Raw genomic sequence first — 18,779 nt, 5'->3', positions numbered from 1 at the left:
TTGCACAACTAAAATACATTTTTGTCAAATGCAGTTGGATGCAGTGGATCTGTTTCTGTTTTGCTTCGAATGAATTACATGAATTAAAATGCACTTTATTTCTTTGTCTATAATGAGGTCCTAAAAAATGAAATAATACTGTAAATGAAATTCAGTCAGAACTTTGGTTTGGTCAGCACTGAATAACTCAGAATATCAATGTAAGGAAACTTCTGAGCATCTGCATTGTTAATAGGAATGGAATTATCCAGCATGTAGAAGTTTTACTAATATGCCGCTCATTTATTTGTGATTAATTTGATCTCAAATTTCCTCCTCGCAATATGAGCTAAGGCTGTTAATGTCTGAGTCTACATTAATAAGGACTTAATCAAATAAACTGCAGGTAGTCATATTAAAACCTTGTGTTTAACAGAATCTTTTTCATATCTATAGGTGAGACCCTATAAGATTATTAACTAAAATTTATAAAAGGGAAATAATAATCTTTCTGTTTAAACATATGAGGGAAATAATAACCAGATAATTCACGTTAATGTTCATCGTCATTATTTAATCAATATGTGACTCTCTTTGTTTTTTTATATACTAAAACATGTGAAATTCTGCTGTGGTGACTGTCTGTTTATCATATAATCACATATGACTTCCGTGACTTGGATCTATGTAAACCAGTTTTTGATCTTCAATTTATTTTAATAGTGTTAGGTAGTTTATGCAATAATCCTTTGCAGGAAAGAATATGGGAGGAATATGAGTTTCTACATCAAGATATATCTAAGTTAGATAATGCGTTTGCTCCAAATCCCTTTCTCTACACACCACCCACTACCACCATTTTGACATTGAAGTTTGCTTGTTCAAGCTGTCTTATCTTGTCATGTGATGGCAATGTGCTCATACGTGTTATCTTGCCTCATCTGACAACTTTTGAACAGCTGCTTCTATTTTGTCCGAATGCAATCCCAGTTGAATATGAGGACACTAAAGCAGCAGATGTATTCATGTGTCCAGTTTCTTTGGCCCATATTGTAGAGTTCAATTAATTAGTAGTTCAATAATAAACCCAAAGAATGTTACCGTTTCATGTTAATTCACTTGAAAGCATCTGGCTCTTTTTCTAGGTTTATGTCATATATTTTCCTTTAAATATATAGATCTTTTCTTAAGAAAAATCATTTAATATGAATGCATCATCTAATATGACTACCATTTCCTTGAATTTCCCTTAATCTTTTTCAAGAAATTGTTCAAAAATATAGAAATTAAATTTACACAGCAAAAAAAGGAAGTATTTCTTATTTCAGTAACCTCTCAAGTTTTCTGATTTTTGTTTACCGGATTGCAGATTTCTTCCTATTTAATTCCCATGCTTAGCTTCTCAGACTCAAGATCCAGCTTTCTATCTTAGATGATGGGGATCGGGCCACCAACAATAACATAATGAGTTTGTCCTGAAATGAAAGTTATTGCAACATTTCTATGATTTACCTCCCGTCCTCGTCCTCCCCCCCCCTCCCCAAAAGGAGAGACATTGAGCACTATCCATACTGAAAATGCCAAAATAGTTTAGAGACCTTCCAGAGTGGCACAGTGGTGCAGCTAGTAGAGTTGTTGCCCCATAGCTGCAACAACCTAGTTTCAATCCTGGCCTGTGGTTGTATGGTTGTTCTCCCTGTGACTATGTGTGTTTGAACTGGTTTGATCCAGCTTCTTTCCACATCGCAAAGGTGTGCAGCAAAAAAACTGTTGGATGAACGCGGCATGTAAGGCAGCATCTTTGGAGAGTTCAATCTGTCCTGTCACCCATCCATTGCCTCCACAGATGCTGCCTGACACGCTGAATTCCTCCACTGTTTTTTGTTCATGATTCCAGTATCTGCAGTTTCATGTGTCTCCACAAAGACATGCAGGTTGGTAGTTAACCATGGTAAAATGCCCCAAGTATGTAGGCTGGTGTTAGGATTGGTGGTGAGTTGATGAGAATATGGGAAGTAAAATGCGATGAGCATAGGATTAGAGTAAATGGACTATCTAGGACTAGAGGTCATAGCCTCAGAATTAAAGGACGTTCATCTAGGAAGGAGATGAGGAGAAATTTCTTTAGTCGGAGGGTGGTGAATCTGTGGAATTCTTTGCCACAGAAGGCTTGGAGGCCAAGTCAGTGGATATTTTTAAGGCAGAGATAGATAGATTCTTGATTAGTACAGATGTTAGAGATTATGGGGAGAAGGTAGGAGATTTGGCTTAGGAGGGAGAGATAGATCAGCCATGATTGAATGGTGGAGTAGACTTGATGGGCAGAATGGCCTAATTTTACTCCTATTCCTTATGACCATACAACAAGCATGTTCTGTTTCCATGCCATATGATTCTGTGACATTTTGATTATATTTTTATCACCTATTTGTTGGACACTGCAAGGGGTCAATGACATGCAGAGCATATATAAGTAACTTTCCCACTTGGAACCACAAGGAGCAAAGTGCAAGATGTATGCACTTCGGTGAGAATATCCTTACTGAAATCTTTCAATACTTGTAACCATAACTCTAAACTCTAGAGATGTGGTAGGACCACATAGCTAATGGTTATTGCAACTGCGATGGTGAATTTTAAGTGTCTGACTCCTTCCAGATTGATGCCAGCTATATTCTTTATTTTGCAATTTGATATCCACTTTCCATAGGCACATGCTCCCTATTTAATGAGAACTACCTACGTTTTCTTAAGACATCGATCACCAGGTGGAGAGAACATATTCTTTTTCTAGAATTGCAGGCTTCGCTTGAAATAATGTGCCAAGGGATGACATAACTTTCACTTGTGACTATACTTGTCAACTCTCTCCTATAATAGAGCTAGGAGTGTTTCATCTCCCTCGGCGTTCATATGTGACTGTGGAGAACATATCACGCACATCAGTGCCTAACACTTTCGCACCATCATGTTACCTTCATTCCATGTCAGACGATGCAGAAAAGCAAAGCAGAGTGGATACTGTGTGCGGAGTGGAATCCATTGACTGTGGTGACCCAAACACAGGCAAACTGCACGTGTACAAAGAAAACCATGGCTCTACACAATGTGTGGTAGAGCAGAGCATGATTGTACTGGAGCAGAAATTTCACCACGTGGATGACTCCAGAAAACCCTGCAGTCCCCAACCGAGCTCCAAATTCATGGTGCTCTGCAAATGGAGTTGGTCACTGCTTCTACACTGAAAAGAATGGGTTTTGAACTCCATCCAAAAATCTTTGTCTTGTTGGAATTTGGATCTTTTTTTTGTCACGATGCTTATCTGAGTCCAGACCACTGAGTAGAGTTGCTGCCATAGAGTGCCAGAGACCCAGGTTTGATCCTGACTATGGGTGCTGTCTGTATGGACTTTGTACGTACACCCTGTGATCACGTGGATTTTCTCCAAGTGCTCTGGTTTCCTCCCACATGCTAAAGACATACGGGTTTGTAGGTTAATAGACTTTTGTAAATTGTCCCTAGTATGTTGGATACAAAACTGGGATAACATAGAACTAGTGTACAGGTGACTGTTGGTCAGCATGGATTCTGTGGGACGGAAGGGCCTGTTTTCATGCTTTATCGCTCTAAGTTAGACTAAACTCAACACAACAGAAGGAACAGTTTGTGACCTTGATTACCCAGGGAGTTGGGTCGTATTGCTTAATGGATACGAGTATATAAGATGGTGACTGTGTGGGATAGAGTGACGGCTAGTCTTTATCATCACCATCCCTTGCCTCCACCTCCTGGCCAGATTGCTTTTCTTGGATAAGTGAAATAAGAAAGTTATGAGGGCATTATTATGGTGTGAAAAATGAAAGAAAATCAGGAAAGCATATTTACACCATCTGCTATGTGTAAATTGGTTGGAGTGTGGATTATTGAAGAAGTGGGAAGTAAATTGAAGCACTGAAATCACAAATTTCAATGTTTTTAGCCCTTCTGCAGCTGTTGCTGACCAATGGTCGGCACCATCTCCTCCAAGGGTCAAGGCAGGAAAGTGTGCCTGCGCTCCATCCTGCTGTACCTGATTGTACCACTTCACATTACATGGAAGAATAAAGTACCTCAATAAGCTGCATGACACTTAGAGGGATGTGGGCCAAATGCAGGCACACAGGACAAGCTTGGGTAGATATCTTGGTTTGTGTTGACGAGTTGGACCAAAGAACCTGTTTCACTGCAGTATGACTGACTCTCTGATGTAGCCGTCATGGGTGAATAACTGATTGTATCAGCATGCTGTGGCATATGGGTGTGACACTAACGTCTATACTAAATGTGCGAGGTTGCAGTGAGAATGTGGATGTTGTGAGTCCTTATCAATTGGGGTGACTGTTATGTCAATCATGAGGTCATGGAAAATTGAGAAATGTCTGATGCTGATGGTGTAGTAAGAAAGATGTGGTATTTAATGACGTACAAGTTCTTCAGACCCACTTTGGGCACTGCATCAAAGTCCCCAAGACGTCTCTTCTGACGTCCCCTTTGCTGTCCTTTCCCACCGCGCTTTCAGTATGTTTGCCAAGGTGCACTCTGAGAGATAGTCTTCCTCCGTAGTTCATTTCTTTACCCGCAATTCATCTCTTTCCCCTACGGTTCATTTCTTTCCCCACAATTCATCTCTTCTCTGTCCAGTTCATCTCTTTCCCCGATGGTTCATCTCTTCCCCTTCCAGTTCATCTCTTCCTCTAAAGTTCATCTTTTCTACCAAGGCTCCACTACAATTGCCACCTTCCCCCTTCTCCTTCTTCCCTTCTTCCCTTCTTCCCTTGCTTCCTCCTCCACCAGCTGGGAGGACTTGTTTCCATCCAATTTCTGGGTTCTGTGAACCGTGGCTTATGAAGCCACTGTAGGTCTTGCAGACTCTTAACACAGGTGAAGTAGGAGATGCATAATGGGACAGGTGGATAGGTAAGCTTGAGAGATGGTGCAATCTATCACTGCCTTATGCCCTTCCGTCTCGAGGATCTCAACACCATCCCTAATGCTCCTCCTTTACTCTGTGCAGCCATGGGTTTCCTAGAATCACTGGGCGTTGTTCCACATTTTACAGAGGCTTTAGCAACGTTTGAATTGATTCCTTTGTCTACCTGATTGACCTTGCTGTGACAAGAGCTCAATAGGGTTTACTTCAGCAGTCTGATATCAGGCTTTTCAAGGACGTGACTTGCCCATTGGAGAAACTGGCCCTTGATACCGAGGATGCTGACCTTGGACAGGACACGGTGCACCTTTCTTGCCTGTGGATTTGAAGGGTTTTGCAGCAGCAGCATTGGTGGTAGCTCTCCAGTGTTTGGAAGTGCATGCGATTGCTGGTCTATATCTCATAGATAGAGACCAGGGAATACTGTTGTCTGGTGGCCATGAGCTTCCTCCTGGGTTTGACGTCCTGATCTTCAAATGCACTTTTCCTCAGATGGTCAAAGGCTGTGCAGTTGCACAGAAGACACGGGGAAATTGAATCTTTGATGTCTGCCTGCATTCAAAGGCAGAATCCGAAGTATGGCAACCATGCCTTGCTTTCCATGGTCTCACGTGGACTTTTTCTGCCAGGGGATGACATTGTGCTGTGGGGCAGGTTTGTAGAGGAGCTATATTTTGCAGTTGCTAATTGTAAGTCTCACTCTGTTGCAAGCTTCATTGAACAGGTTGGCAGCAGTTTGGAGCCTGGTCTCTGAATTTGTGCATGTCACAGCGCCAACTGCGAACAGTATCTGAGATCTGAGTGATGTTGGCCCTGGAGTGGGGGAGACGCTTGTTGAATAGTTTCCCAGTTCATTTGTAGATTAGCGCCACTCCAGCTGGAAGCTTGGTGGAAGTAAGGTGCAGCACTGTAGCAAGAATGATTCAGACAAATAATGACACAACCTTGTTGCGAACATGTTGGCAAAGAGCACAAGTTGTATTACATCGACTAGCAGATGTGAGATGGGGTTGAGTTTTGGTGGGTAAACAAATCTGAGTGAGAAATGTTAGGTCAAAAAAAGGGAACTTGCAGTGATTGATGCTGCTCCCATGATTTCTCTTTGGTCATATGCTGAAGTCCATGCTTCATGGTGTGTCTCAGTGGATGAATTCCACATTGTGATTAGGCGACCAGCTTTCTGAAAACTGGGAGGGGGTGCCTGAAGATGACCTTGGCAATGACTTTCCCTTTGGCAGACAGCAGCAGGAGCCATCTCTAGTTACTGCAATCGCTTCTGTCTACTTTCTTGAAGATGATCCTGATTACAGCACCTCTGAGGTCCCAATCATGTCCTCCTCTTCCCAGAGGCAGGTGATTATGTTGTGAATTTGTGACTGAAGTTACCCTCTGCCAGACTTTAAAAGCTTCAGCACAGATGTCGTCTGCTCCCAAGGCATCATTATTTATCTATTGGTGTTTGGCCTTTTCGACTTCTTCTTGACTACCCATGCTGTTGCATTGTTAACTACTTCTCATATCATTTCCTGGAATATAACCAGTAATGGGTGTGAACAACCCCTTTGAAAGGTATAGACTTGCTTTCTGTTTTGCAGACCACTTGTAACCAGTCCTAGCTTCTTGCAATATTTTCCGTTTCTAATATGTTCATCCAGTCAGCAGTGTAGTTAACTTTTGTAACTTTGTCAGCGCCAAAACATGGCGACACTTGTGTACTGCCGAGGTGAGATCTGCTGCATGATTTTACTGGGTTATAGAGTCATAGAGTGATACAGTGTGGAAACAGGCCCTTTGGCCCAACTTGTCCACACCGGCCAACATGTCCCAGCTACACTAATCCCACCTGCGTGCGCTTGGTCCATATCCCTGCAAACCTGTCCTATCCATGTACCTGTCTAACTGTTTCTTAAACATTGGGATAGTCCCAGCCTCAACCCCCTCACCTGGCAGCTTGTTCCAAACACCCACCACCCTTTGAATGCAAAACAAAGCATTTCACTGTACGTAGGTACGCATGACAATAAAGTATCATTGAATCATTGGTTAACACTGGCCAGGCAGTGAAATGTTTCAAATGAGCATGCGTCAAGAATTATCATACTCTGTCAGTGTGCATGCATTAACCACTTTTCGAGGATTGAACAATTTGCCGGAAATTGTGGGATTAGGGCCCATAGTCATCAAAACCCCACCCTACTGACAAGATTCCAGGCTCATAATCGGAACCATAGGCCAGGAAGAGAATAAAGGTTCTGTACCCCACAATCTGAATTATCTATCCACAAAAATGGTTAAGTAGCGCAGAAAACCAAAAAATATATTATTGCCATTAACGAGCACATTGAAAATATTGCAAAGGAACAACTTAGATCAAAGGAAGAATTTTAGAGATTCTTGCCATTGGCAGAATATTCAGCATTATTCAATTACACAAATACCTCTGAAATGTGCACATTAAAACAATTGGCAAGAAATTGCCATAAAGTATGTAAAGAACATGGATTATAGGAACCGTATGTTGTTGAGTATCTCTGCTTTCGCAAGAGGTGCATCCAGATAAAGTGCATCGAATTTCTGTTAGCCAGCACATTGATAAAATAGTGTTTTAATTTAAAAACACCACTGCAAGTTGAGGTTGATTAATATATTTCTTATCTTTGTTGTAGTTCAAGAGAATGCTCAATCGTGAGCTTATTCACCTCTCTGAGATGAGCCGTTCGGGCAATCAGGTCTCTGAGTTCATATCCGGTACATTTTTAGGTGAGTAACAGACAAAACTTTATTTATCTTGATAAATGCTCATTGTGAATTTCTATGAGGATAAAATCTGGTGTTCAACAATTAAACGATTTGTACCAACTTTATGACACAATATTCAGAAGTACACAAGTGTAGCATTGTCCTCCCAATGGGAGTGTGTTATTTCAATAACTACTTATTTTTTTACATCTTGCTGTTAATTGTAAAGATTTGATTTTTCTGTCTTAGAAACATTGCATTGAAAAAAGCTTCCCATGAGTGTCTGTTTTTGTGTGAACGTTACAGACGTAGGTCGATGTAGTAACCAGAAAATGCCATTAATTTAATTATTATGTTCCGATTTGCCCTTATTACAGCACTTATTTTCAAAATGCTGCTTGCCCTGTAAGATCCAAGTGGGATATGAACGATTAGAGATAATGGAACCCATTCAACATCATCAGTAGAATCACAACCTTTTGTGCTCTTTGTTAATCAATAAAATTAATCCCACTGTCCTGCTTTATCTTCAGAGCCCCAAGCAGTCAACCTCTGGGGATTTTTCCATCATGCAATACACTACCAGAAGTATTTGTTTTGTTTGCTGCCATTGTATTCAGACTAAACTGTTTGTTTTATTTCAGAATTGCTTTCAATGCCTTAATATTGTGATAAGTTTGTTAAGACAGAAATGATTTATGCAATTATTAATGATAAAAGCTGTAAATAATAGAGCAATTGTGATATTTTCCCAAAATTATGGTACGATTACTTTTGTTTATAGACATGCATATTGTTTGAAATTCTCAAGAAACTATACACTATCAAATGCAATTAATCCATTTTCTTCCAGATTCCCATAATCAGCTTCAGTGAACAGTAAGTGTGGTGCAGAAGCCCCATTTGCAGCAATAATATATTTGTGTTAATCAGTTCTTCTTGGCTACAGTGCAGTGCATGATAAAAGAGATGGCCACTTTGATATAGTGGAGGCTAATTGAATGTGAATTAGCCATGTTTCAATTTAAGAGCTCCTTTCTACAAATATGACCGAGCTTCAGAAAATCTCCTCAGCTTTCAACAAAATGTCAACATTCAATTGCATCTCCATAGGAATCTGTGCTCTCAACTAATCCCCCTGTTTTTGTTAATCTTCAAAAAACTAGCTAAAAGCACTTGGTGCATGGAGTATAATGTTTGGCGAAGGATAAAAATATTTGGATGTCAGATGAATTAATTGAGTTGATTGATGGAAAGTTTATTGATCTATAGAGTAGACCTTACATCCCAGAGATGCATTATGTCTAGGCACTTTAACATTTTTGACATAAACTTTAATGTAATAAAAAATCAGAAATAAGTAGGGTATTAATTGTTAAACATGGAGCAACGCATTTCATTTAGTAATCTTTGCAAATCCATTTCTTCTCATAATTTCCCAAATTGTGTACCAAATGCACTCTTAATATGGAAGTCAGTCTTGGAATATTTTTAAAAATCTGTCAGAATGCAAAATGCTGAATAGAATCTGATGTTTGAGATTTATTTAGTTGCAGAATATATACTGGCATTCCCTTGTTATACAGTGAGAGATTGAAAAATCTGAACATTGTACACAATCTGGGCTACCGTGCATGTTCCACTGCTCACTGATTGCCACAAAATATATATTTTTCAATATAAACCCATGCTGCTCAGAGATGTTCAGAAACAAATCCTTGCGGAGGAAATGGTTTGTTCTTGGTATAGTACTTTCAATTGCTACTCTTTCAGTACAACATCCTTTTGCTTGAAATGGCACATTGGGCTGTTGATTTATAAACACTGTTTTATTCTTGAAAGCAAATTTTAAATACTTTTATCTTAGTTAATAGTTGAATGCATGGGGCATTTTTAAAAGTTATTTCTGACAAAGCCCGCAACACTGATCTGAAGATATAATATCATTGTGAATGGCTCAGATTGGCTCAGGATTACCTGTCAGAAAATATGGGTCCTCAGAGACCCATATTTATTGAAGGCAGATAATAATGTATTGTGCAAATATTCACACCAGGCAGTTTAGTTAGTTAGTGTGCAGCTGGGAAAAGATGCAAATCTCAAACCTCCAAAAGCAGATATGTTTACGATCCACCCTGAATACCACACACTGATTTCCAGCTGGGAGGCCACATGGGAAATTCTGCTGCAATGTTCCTGCAGATCCCTTGGAAACCTCCCAATAAGTAGTGTACTGTAATTGTGTGAGGTCATCACCAAACAATTTATTCTCTTTTTCAACAGTGGAAATCGCCTATGTAAGCTAATCTTGCCATTTACTTTAATAAGTTTAGTTACAATACGAGATTATTATGAACACAATGACTGAGAGGATCTTGCATCCATTATTTTAGCACACAATGCACCCTGAAATCACACATCACTATTATTTTTAACAAAGGTGAAGTTATAAGTTACACTTAACATATTGATGGTTATCCCGTATTTTATTTTACATTATCAACATATGTCAATACATTTATATTGTTGGCTTAAATTACTACATTCATGCATAAATATGGCTGCTTATTTATTCAGTTCAAGAGACCCAAAAGGTAGTAGTTTCTTTTCAATACACATGACTTTATCAAAATTAGAATACTGCATTTAAATGTACTTTTTTCCCCTAGAAGTGAGCAAGTTCTAGGAGAGTCCCATGTTCAATACTTCACTGACTTATTTCTGTACATTTTTTTGTTTTCTATTTAATTAAACAACTTTGAATAGTGTAAAAGGCTAAATTTTGTAAACGTATAAAAAATTGAGCGCTTACTATGATTCTGAAGCAGCAAAGAATTACAGGTGAATTTTATAAAGGAATTTGACAGTGCTGGATTTCATTTGGTAAAAGAAAATCGCCTAGAAATGCATCCCTGTGGATTGGTGCTAAGCTTACTAACCGTACACATCGATGCATTGTTGTTGGCCAGTACATCCATTACATTCACTTTAGTGGAATGAAGTTCAGAACAGAGTACAATTCATTGCTCCTACTCAAAAGCACATTTAGTGCTAATGACGAGAGATGCGTAAATAAGTAAGAGTCCCTTGTGGTTATCTTAATACTGAGAAAGGGTCAATAAAAAAAATGCTGTTGCAAAGTCTTCAGGAAATTCCACGGAATGCCAAGTACCTTAAGAAAACACAAACACACATTCTCTTCCACTTCAGATCACCTGACAACAGGACTTACTTTTCATCTCTTTGATGGGGTTAGACTCAAAGCATATGACGGATGCAATAAGCATCAATCTTTTTTAACACAAGTCAGTACTTCAGCTGTCATTAAATTGCTACAATCATTAGCCCCCGTTCTGGGCCATTGCCAGATACTGTGTATGACATTTTAAAACATATTTTACATGGCTCCCTATTTGCATTTTCTCCATTTTCTATTAAGCTTTGCTACATCCAAAGATGAACCCCAGAAAGAATGCAGAATTTATTTTCAGTACAATTAAATGAAAATATTTGTTAAGTAGCTGTAGTACTCTGAACGTATTCGTAAAATCATATTTCTTGAATTGCGATAAAAGAATGTTCATAAACTAATAATATTTGTGGAAAGTACTCAATTGTGCATGTCAGATTATAAATTCTATTGGGATCATTGGTTGCATATCAGCATGGAGCTGGAGAGAATATGGGTAACTCTTCCATTGCCCATTGAATCCAAAAAAGCCCGAAGGCAGAGAAGGCTTGTAGCAGTGGAAGAGGAATAAGATTACTTGAAGGAAGTAGATGGCTCAGTGGCAAAGAGTGAGATTACAGAGAATTAGGGAGATTTTTTACATAGCCAATAAAACACGCACTGTACAGTTTACAGGCAAAATAGGCACCAGCTACTTTAGTCAGAGAGCAGTAATTGCTTAACGTACTGAATAATAAGCCTCTGCATGATATTTCCACATTGACGTTAATCCATTTACCTTTCATGGACAAGTGCATCCATCAAACTACAGTTGAAACATCACAAGAATGTATTAAGTATGGCCCAGGATAATTTTTAACATAAGACAATTGCAGGAAAGGAAACACAAAATGTTGAGAACTCTAATCCCAACAAATTCATTCCCAGTTGGTAATGTCAAATGCAACATATAAAAGAGACAGTACATTGAAGCAAATGGAATGGATTTTGGTAAAAATAACAGTACATCTAAACAAACAAACAAACAACGATCAGAGATTAATTTCTGCAGGACCTGATAATAGATTTATTAAATTTTGGATAGAGTCTTATCATGCAAGGTGAAACTCATTGCTGAGACAATTATTTCAAGAGCGTAAAGCAGAGTTATTTTTAAGTTGTGTCTGACACACAAAATATAGTAGGAATACTTCTTTTTGGTTATTTTCCTGTGTGTTTTGCCCGGAATTTCTAGTGGTTCAGGGTGCTCACATTCTGCATCAGATTGGTGCAAACTCAGGAAGATGGCAAGCAGAGCCATTTTGATTTCCATTTGGTGTTACTGTTGAGCATTCACTGAAGTTTATGTGGAAAGTTGTGTGAGAGGCTGCACCAATTTTGCTGATGTGGTCACTGGATGCAAAAACCTTTTTGGGTTTTAATATGCAAACTATGCTGTATTCTTCCTAGATAAACAACATGAGGTTGAAATTCCATCACAAGCAGAGAAAGAAGAAAAGAAAAAGAAACCAATGTCACATATCAGTGGGGTGAAGAAACCCGTGCACAGCTCAAGCTCAACAGATTCCAGCATCACTAGGTTTGGAGTCAAAATTGAGCAGGAAGAACCTTTGGCAAATGTATGTTTATTTCAGCCCCTGGACAATATGCTTAGTTCCAGTAATATATTTTCATGATCTGCTAATTTAGATGGGATATGTGCATTGCAACACAAACCTTTCGTGGGAAGATTAATTTGTTTACAATATGTTTTTTCCAAAAAAGTGGGCCAGATGCTGAGTGTTACTGGGTTGAGTCCCCTGAAGGATCTGATAGTGATATAGTCATTGAGTGATGCAGTGTGGAAACAGGCCCTTCGACCCAACTTGCCCGCACCGGACAACATGTCCCAGCACCACTAGTCCCACCTGCCTGCGTTTCGTCCATATTCCTCCAAACCTGTCCTATCCATGTACCTGTCTTAACTGTTTCTTAAATGTTGGGATAGTCCCAGCCTCAACTACCTCCTCTGGCAGCTTGTTCCATACACCCACCACCCTTTGTGTGAAAAAGTTACCCCTCAGTTTCCTATTAAATCTTTTCCCCTTCACCTTAAACCCATGCCCTCTGGTCCTCGATTCACCTACTCTGGGCAAGAGACTTTTTGCATCTACCTGATCTATTCCTCTCATGATCTTATACACCTCTATAAGATCATTCCTCATCCTCCTGCGCTCCAAGGAATAGAGTCCTGGCCTACTCAACCTCCCCCTATAACTCAGACTACTCCTTGTAAATCTTCTCTGTACCCTTTCCAGCTTGACAATATATTTCCTGATGTTTCTTTACTGATTGAGCAGCATGTGTGATTAAAATAATCAAAAAGAGAACTGATGATTCTGGCAATCAAAATAAAACTGAATATGTTGGTAATATTCAGGCAAGATCTACAGAGGGAGAAACAAGAGATAACATTTTGATGACTTTATAACAGACCTTAAAACATTAACTTTGTTTCTCTGTCTGCAATTGCTGCTGGGACTTGATAGCATTTTCTTTTTTATTAATGCTGAAAATATTTTGAATAAACATAATTGCTTATTTGAAATCTTTGCTCAATTTGCAGGAATTGAAAGAAATTAACAAATGGGACTTTAATGTCTTTAAAGCTGCAGAATATTCTGGAAACCGACCATTAACAGTTGTCATGTACACAATTTTTCAGGTAAGGTTGGATTAGATTGATAGCTAACCATTTGAAGGTGTTTCACGTGATGATGGCACCCTTGTGATTGCTCTCCAGTGCTGCTATGTATTATAAAGTATTAATCGTTTAAGTCTTTCTTTCTAAACCTCGAAATCAGTTGTTAGTATTGAATATGATGTGCATTTTGAAATCCTTTACTCAAATAATTTATATGCTTCCTATGCATAGTTTTGAAATAACATTTAAATTTAATTAAGAATGACCAGACCCAATGAAGGACTGCAGCATGCAATAATGGCCGACTAAACAGCCCTAAAACAGATTACCACCATTGGAGAACTCGCTGCCATCATTCATTCTCTGAATGCAGCAAAAGAACCGAGAACTTGTTCTTCAAAACATCGCTGAAGCACAGTCTGTTCTCTGACAGGGAACTGAGAACAAATAAACTGACTGAAGGAATCATCTTACAGCTTTGTCCTTCAGCTTGACCTATTTATTCCCAGTTCTTCTGTACAACACGCACAGTTAACCAGAAAAATATAAGCAGTGGATATCATTGAAGGTTATTGTATAAATGTCAAATTCTATTTATTTATTACATCAGGTTTTGAAACCTAGAACATCTTTATCGTTATTATTGTCACCAGATACTAATGATCTTAAGCATACTTATGAAATTCATAATTCATATCAATGTTTACTCAATCTACACAAGAGTCTTGACAAACTCATGAAGGGAATATGATGATTGTTTCTTTTGTTTTGATTTGCTGTAATAAAACTGTAACTGATTTTTGGAATTGGTCTTATAGTTATTGATCCTTTGTCTCGGGCAAATCTGCCTTGGTGTTGCCGTTCATTTTTTAATGAATCTTAGACATTTTATTTAAATGTGTTACATTTGAAAAGGAAAGACTATCTTCAAAGTCAGTCAGATTTGGGTTTATTCGTAAAATTCCACTTTGTCAGAGGTTTATGGGAGCTGAAAGGGTTGCTACCGTAAGCAGCTGCATTCAAGAAGCTTGTACACACCAAGTAGAAACAGAGAAGAAGGATCTGTGTATGGGACTGGGAGAGCTTTGCACCTTTTATCCACGGACTATGGTGATACATTGACTTAAGCATGTTATTCCAAAGAATGACAAATACCCCAAAGGCCTAATAGACAATAGACAATAAGTGCAGGAGTAGGCCATTCGGCCGTTCGAGCCAGCACCGCCATTCAATGTGATCATGACTGATCATTCTTAATCAGTACCCCGTTCCTGCCTTCTCCCCATACCCCCTGACTCCGCTATCTTTAAGAGCTCTATCCAGCTCTCTCTTGAATGCATTCAGAGAATTGACCTCCACTGCCTTCTGAGGCAGAGAATTCCACAGATTCACAACTCTCTGACTGAAAAAGTTTTTCCTCATCTCCATTCTAAATGGCCTACCCCTTATTCTTAAACTGTGGCCCCTGGTTCTGGACTCCCCCAACATTGGGAACATGTTTCCTGCCTCTAACATGTCCAACCCCTTAATAATCTTATACGTTTCGATAAGATCTCCTCTCATCCTTCTAAATTCCAGTGTATACAAGCCTAGTCGCTCCAGTCTTTCAACATATGACAGTCCCGCCATTCCGGAAATTAACCTAGTAAACCTACGCTGCACGCAAGAATTGGAGTAATTACTAAAGTAATGGAGTAGAGATAATGCACACACAAAGAAATCAGATATTGTACATTTCATTGGATTTTATTGGTCTAATTTGAGCCAATTTTTCCTCTATTTTTAGGAGCGAGAATTATTAAATACCTTCAAGATTCCACCGGACACTTTAATTACATACTTGATGACCCTGGAAGACCATTATCATGCAGATGTAGCTTTTCACAATAACATTCATGCTGCAGATGTTGCTCAGTCCACACATGTTTTACTATCAACACCTGCGTTAGAGGTAAGCGGTACTCTCTTTTAATGACTTTATTTCACTCGGATCACTTGACATCTGCATGCAGAGGAAATTGGAAGGCAAATTTGGTCTTAAACATAATGCCACTGTGTCAACATCTGCTGATAAAATAGCAGCCTGTGAATTTTCTGTAAAATCAACTATAGAGATGTTACTATATATCTAAAGACTTTTGTGGTATGTCTATAGTTGACTTGAAGCATTGGGTGTTCTGATTGGGTTTCAAAAACTGTACTGCACAATCAAAATGGGGTTGCTGCATTAACAGTTAAGCCCATTATGTTGCCTTAGATGTCGGTCATCCCTCCCACCTGACATCAGTAAACTGTCGAACTACCCACTTCCCATCCTACACTACCAGACCAGGCATCCCCCTTCTCTCTGACTTGGTTGCCTTTATTAATCTCACCACTTGGATAAAGGCTAGTATACATTCTCTGCCAACCTACAGGCACAACACTTGTGTCTAACTCTTGCTGCCTTGGTGATCTTGGTAACAAGAACCCAAGGAGAGATAGGCTGAGAGGAGGATTGGGAGTGAAGATTTGCCTACCAGTTCTACTGGACAACATGAGCCTCTGGGATAAACAGGCAGATTAAAAGAGAAAGGGGGTTGGGGAAAAAAGAAGATGGATGACGACAGGACCAAGCAGTAAGAAAGAAAAGAGAAGAAGGAGGTAGGGAGAGAGAGATCATGCACTACCACTATATAAACTCAGTCCGTTGCCCTCGAGTCCAAACCTTTGAACAGACTGGAATGTCCATTGTCAGGATGGGAATGCCTGTGCATGTCATGGAGTGAGCTAAGTTACTATATTATAGGTATGCCCTCAGTTCCATCACTCTTATCATTGTAAGTCTGAAATCAATGTGTCTACCTTGCACTCCAATGTCTTGAGCCTATACATTTAAGTTGATACTGCAGTGCATAGTTGAGGGGTTCTGTACTGTCAGAAGTGCACCTCTACATCACGGTCAACTCACGGACAGGTGTAAAAGATCCCAGGACACTGAAGAATGCCCTGTTATTTTGGTATCCTAGCTATTTCCAGTGTATAAAAGTAATACTTTAGATGGTAATTATCTCATTGCTATTTGTGGGATCATGCACTACCTTAGTTATTATGTTGATTAATTGCCCCTTTGTTTGTTATCTGGATTGTGTGGAATTATAAGTATTAAAATTGGTTTATGTTGGTTTGGAGACCAGCTTTATGTGATGTGATATTCTCAAAAGCATAGAAATGTTTCAAGAAAGCCTCCAATATATGTTGAAGACACAAGGAACTGCAGTTGCTGGAATCTTGTATCGAGCACAAAGTGCTGAAGTAACTCAGAGGGTCAGGCAGTATCTCTGGAGGACATGGATAGGCAATTCTTCTTCAGACAGGAAGTCTTGAAGATGGGTCCCAACCCAAAACTTTGTTTATCCATGTTCTTCAGAGATGCTGCCTAACCCGCTGAGTTACACTGGCACTGTATTCTCCACCATATACCTGGAGGTTTTATCGTAAAAATACATCATGACTGTAAGCTGGACAAACCAAGACAAAAATTGTTGATGCAACCTGTTGCTGGGAGCTTTCATGGACTTGAGGTGATGGAAAGATCAGTAAATACTTGACTTGTTTACAATGGTTTCAGCGTTTTCACATTTTATTTCCACAGGCTGTCTTTACCGATCTGGAGATCCTTACTGCAATATTTGCAAGTGCTATTCATGATGTGGATCACCCAGGGGTTTCAAATCAGTTCCTTATCAACACAAGTGAGTATATTATTATTATATAACTATCATTTATAAACGTTCAGCATACATGGTAATGATAAGGTCTATCTATGTTTGAGTGTTAAACTAGTTCTTTGGCCCAATTTATTTACATCTGTCAAAATTCTATCCTTATGGGTGTGAGATAATAGCAAATCTGGATTTCCAGTCTCAACGAAGCAACCTTTGGAGGCATCAGATTACAAGAATTTCCCTGCAGATTGGATGGACAATTAAAAGTAGGACTCATTAAAGGGATCATTTAACTGGATAATTTTACAGTATAATTTTCAGGAGGTGAGAGAGAGAGAGTGAGAGAGAGAGCCTTCTCCACCATAGAGAAACATAAAAACCGGTGCAGGAGAAGGCCATTCGGCCCCTCGAGCCAGCACCGCCGTTCCTGCTTTTTCCCCATATCCCTTGATTCCATAAGCACTAAGAGCTAACTCTAACTCTCTCTTGAAAACATCCAGTGAATTGGCCTCCACTGATTTGCAAAAATCACAAGTAGGCAGATTATTGGATGAAGTAGGTTGATTGTCCATTGGGAAACTCCACCCAAACTAATTCTGATATATTATTGGGTCCTCTCCATTTTAACATTGAGTTGGAAATATTCAGGCAGTGAGATTGAGGCAGTGGAGCAAAGTGTCAAATTTGAAGCAGAATTCATTGATGGGTAGCTTTCTGCAAGTGCATCTATCTGGAAATAATGGGTGATAGCAAAGGAAGAGAAAAAAAGATGTAACAAATATTGGGCCTATGCATAAATGGAACAAAATCAGGTGCTTTAGTTAAGGCAAGAGACTGGATAGGCTGGATTTGTTATCCATGGAGTGAACTAGCATAGTCTGCCTGCATGAGACCCATATCTCTCTATTCCTTCTATATCTACATGCCTATCTGAAAGCCTCTTAAATGCCATTATCGTATTTGCCTCCAATACCACTGGCAAGCACTCACCATTCTCAGTGTAAAAAACTTGCCCAGCACATAACCTTCAGTCTGAAGAAGGATCCTGAGCCAAAACATCACATATTCATTCTCTCCACAGATGCTGTCTGACCTGCTGAGTTACTTCAGCACATGTTTTGTTCATCTCCTTCAAACTTTGCCCCACTCATCTTAAAACTATGCCCTCGCATCTTTGAAATTGCCAGCCAAGGAAAAAGGTTCTATCAACCCTTCCAATGCCACCCTTAATATTGTATTATATTCTTACTTTATTATACTTTCATCATATTTCCCACAACCTCTGCCGTTCCAGAGAAAACAATCCGAGTTTCTCCAACCTCTCCTTATAGCTAATGCCCTCTAATTCAGGAAGCCATCTGGTAAGCAAAGCAAGACATCGTTCTAGTCACTACATTACTGTAAATATATTTGGAAATGCACTCTAAGTACGATTACATAAAACTCCGACTCAAGAATTGGAAAGTGGGATTACCATGAACAGAAAAAATGAAATAAATTGTTCAATTCTGG

The 18,779-nt window shown here is 39.2% G+C and overlaps 1 protein-coding gene across 8 annotated transcripts in view; it reads left to right on the top strand.

The window, feature by feature from the left end:
- The window catches only part of pde4d (phosphodiesterase 4D, cAMP-specific), an 805,358-nt gene that overhangs the window by 769,883 nt on the left and 16,696 nt on the right, over nucleotides 1-18,779 (top strand). For all 8 annotated transcript variants that reach the window (XM_078397174.1, XM_078397165.1, XM_078397202.1 and 5 more), the window contains 5 exons: nucleotides 7,615-7,708; nucleotides 12,327-12,496; nucleotides 13,483-13,581; nucleotides 15,347-15,511; nucleotides 17,195-17,294. In XM_078397174.1, coding sequence (XP_078253300.1) covers nucleotides 7,615-7,708; nucleotides 12,327-12,496; nucleotides 13,483-13,581; nucleotides 15,347-15,511; nucleotides 17,195-17,294 — 628 coding nt within the window. The remainder of the gene's footprint in view (nucleotides 1-7,614; nucleotides 7,709-12,326; nucleotides 12,497-13,482; nucleotides 13,582-15,346; nucleotides 15,512-17,194; nucleotides 17,295-18,779) is intronic.

The sequence above is a fragment of the Rhinoraja longicauda genome, chromosome 1, assembly GCF_053455715.1.
Source record: "Rhinoraja longicauda isolate Sanriku21f chromosome 1, sRhiLon1.1, whole genome shotgun sequence".
Taxonomy (NCBI): Eukaryota; Metazoa; Chordata; class Chondrichthyes; order Rajiformes; family Arhynchobatidae; genus Rhinoraja; species Rhinoraja longicauda.
This window is presented reverse-complemented; position numbering and strand designations above follow the sequence as displayed.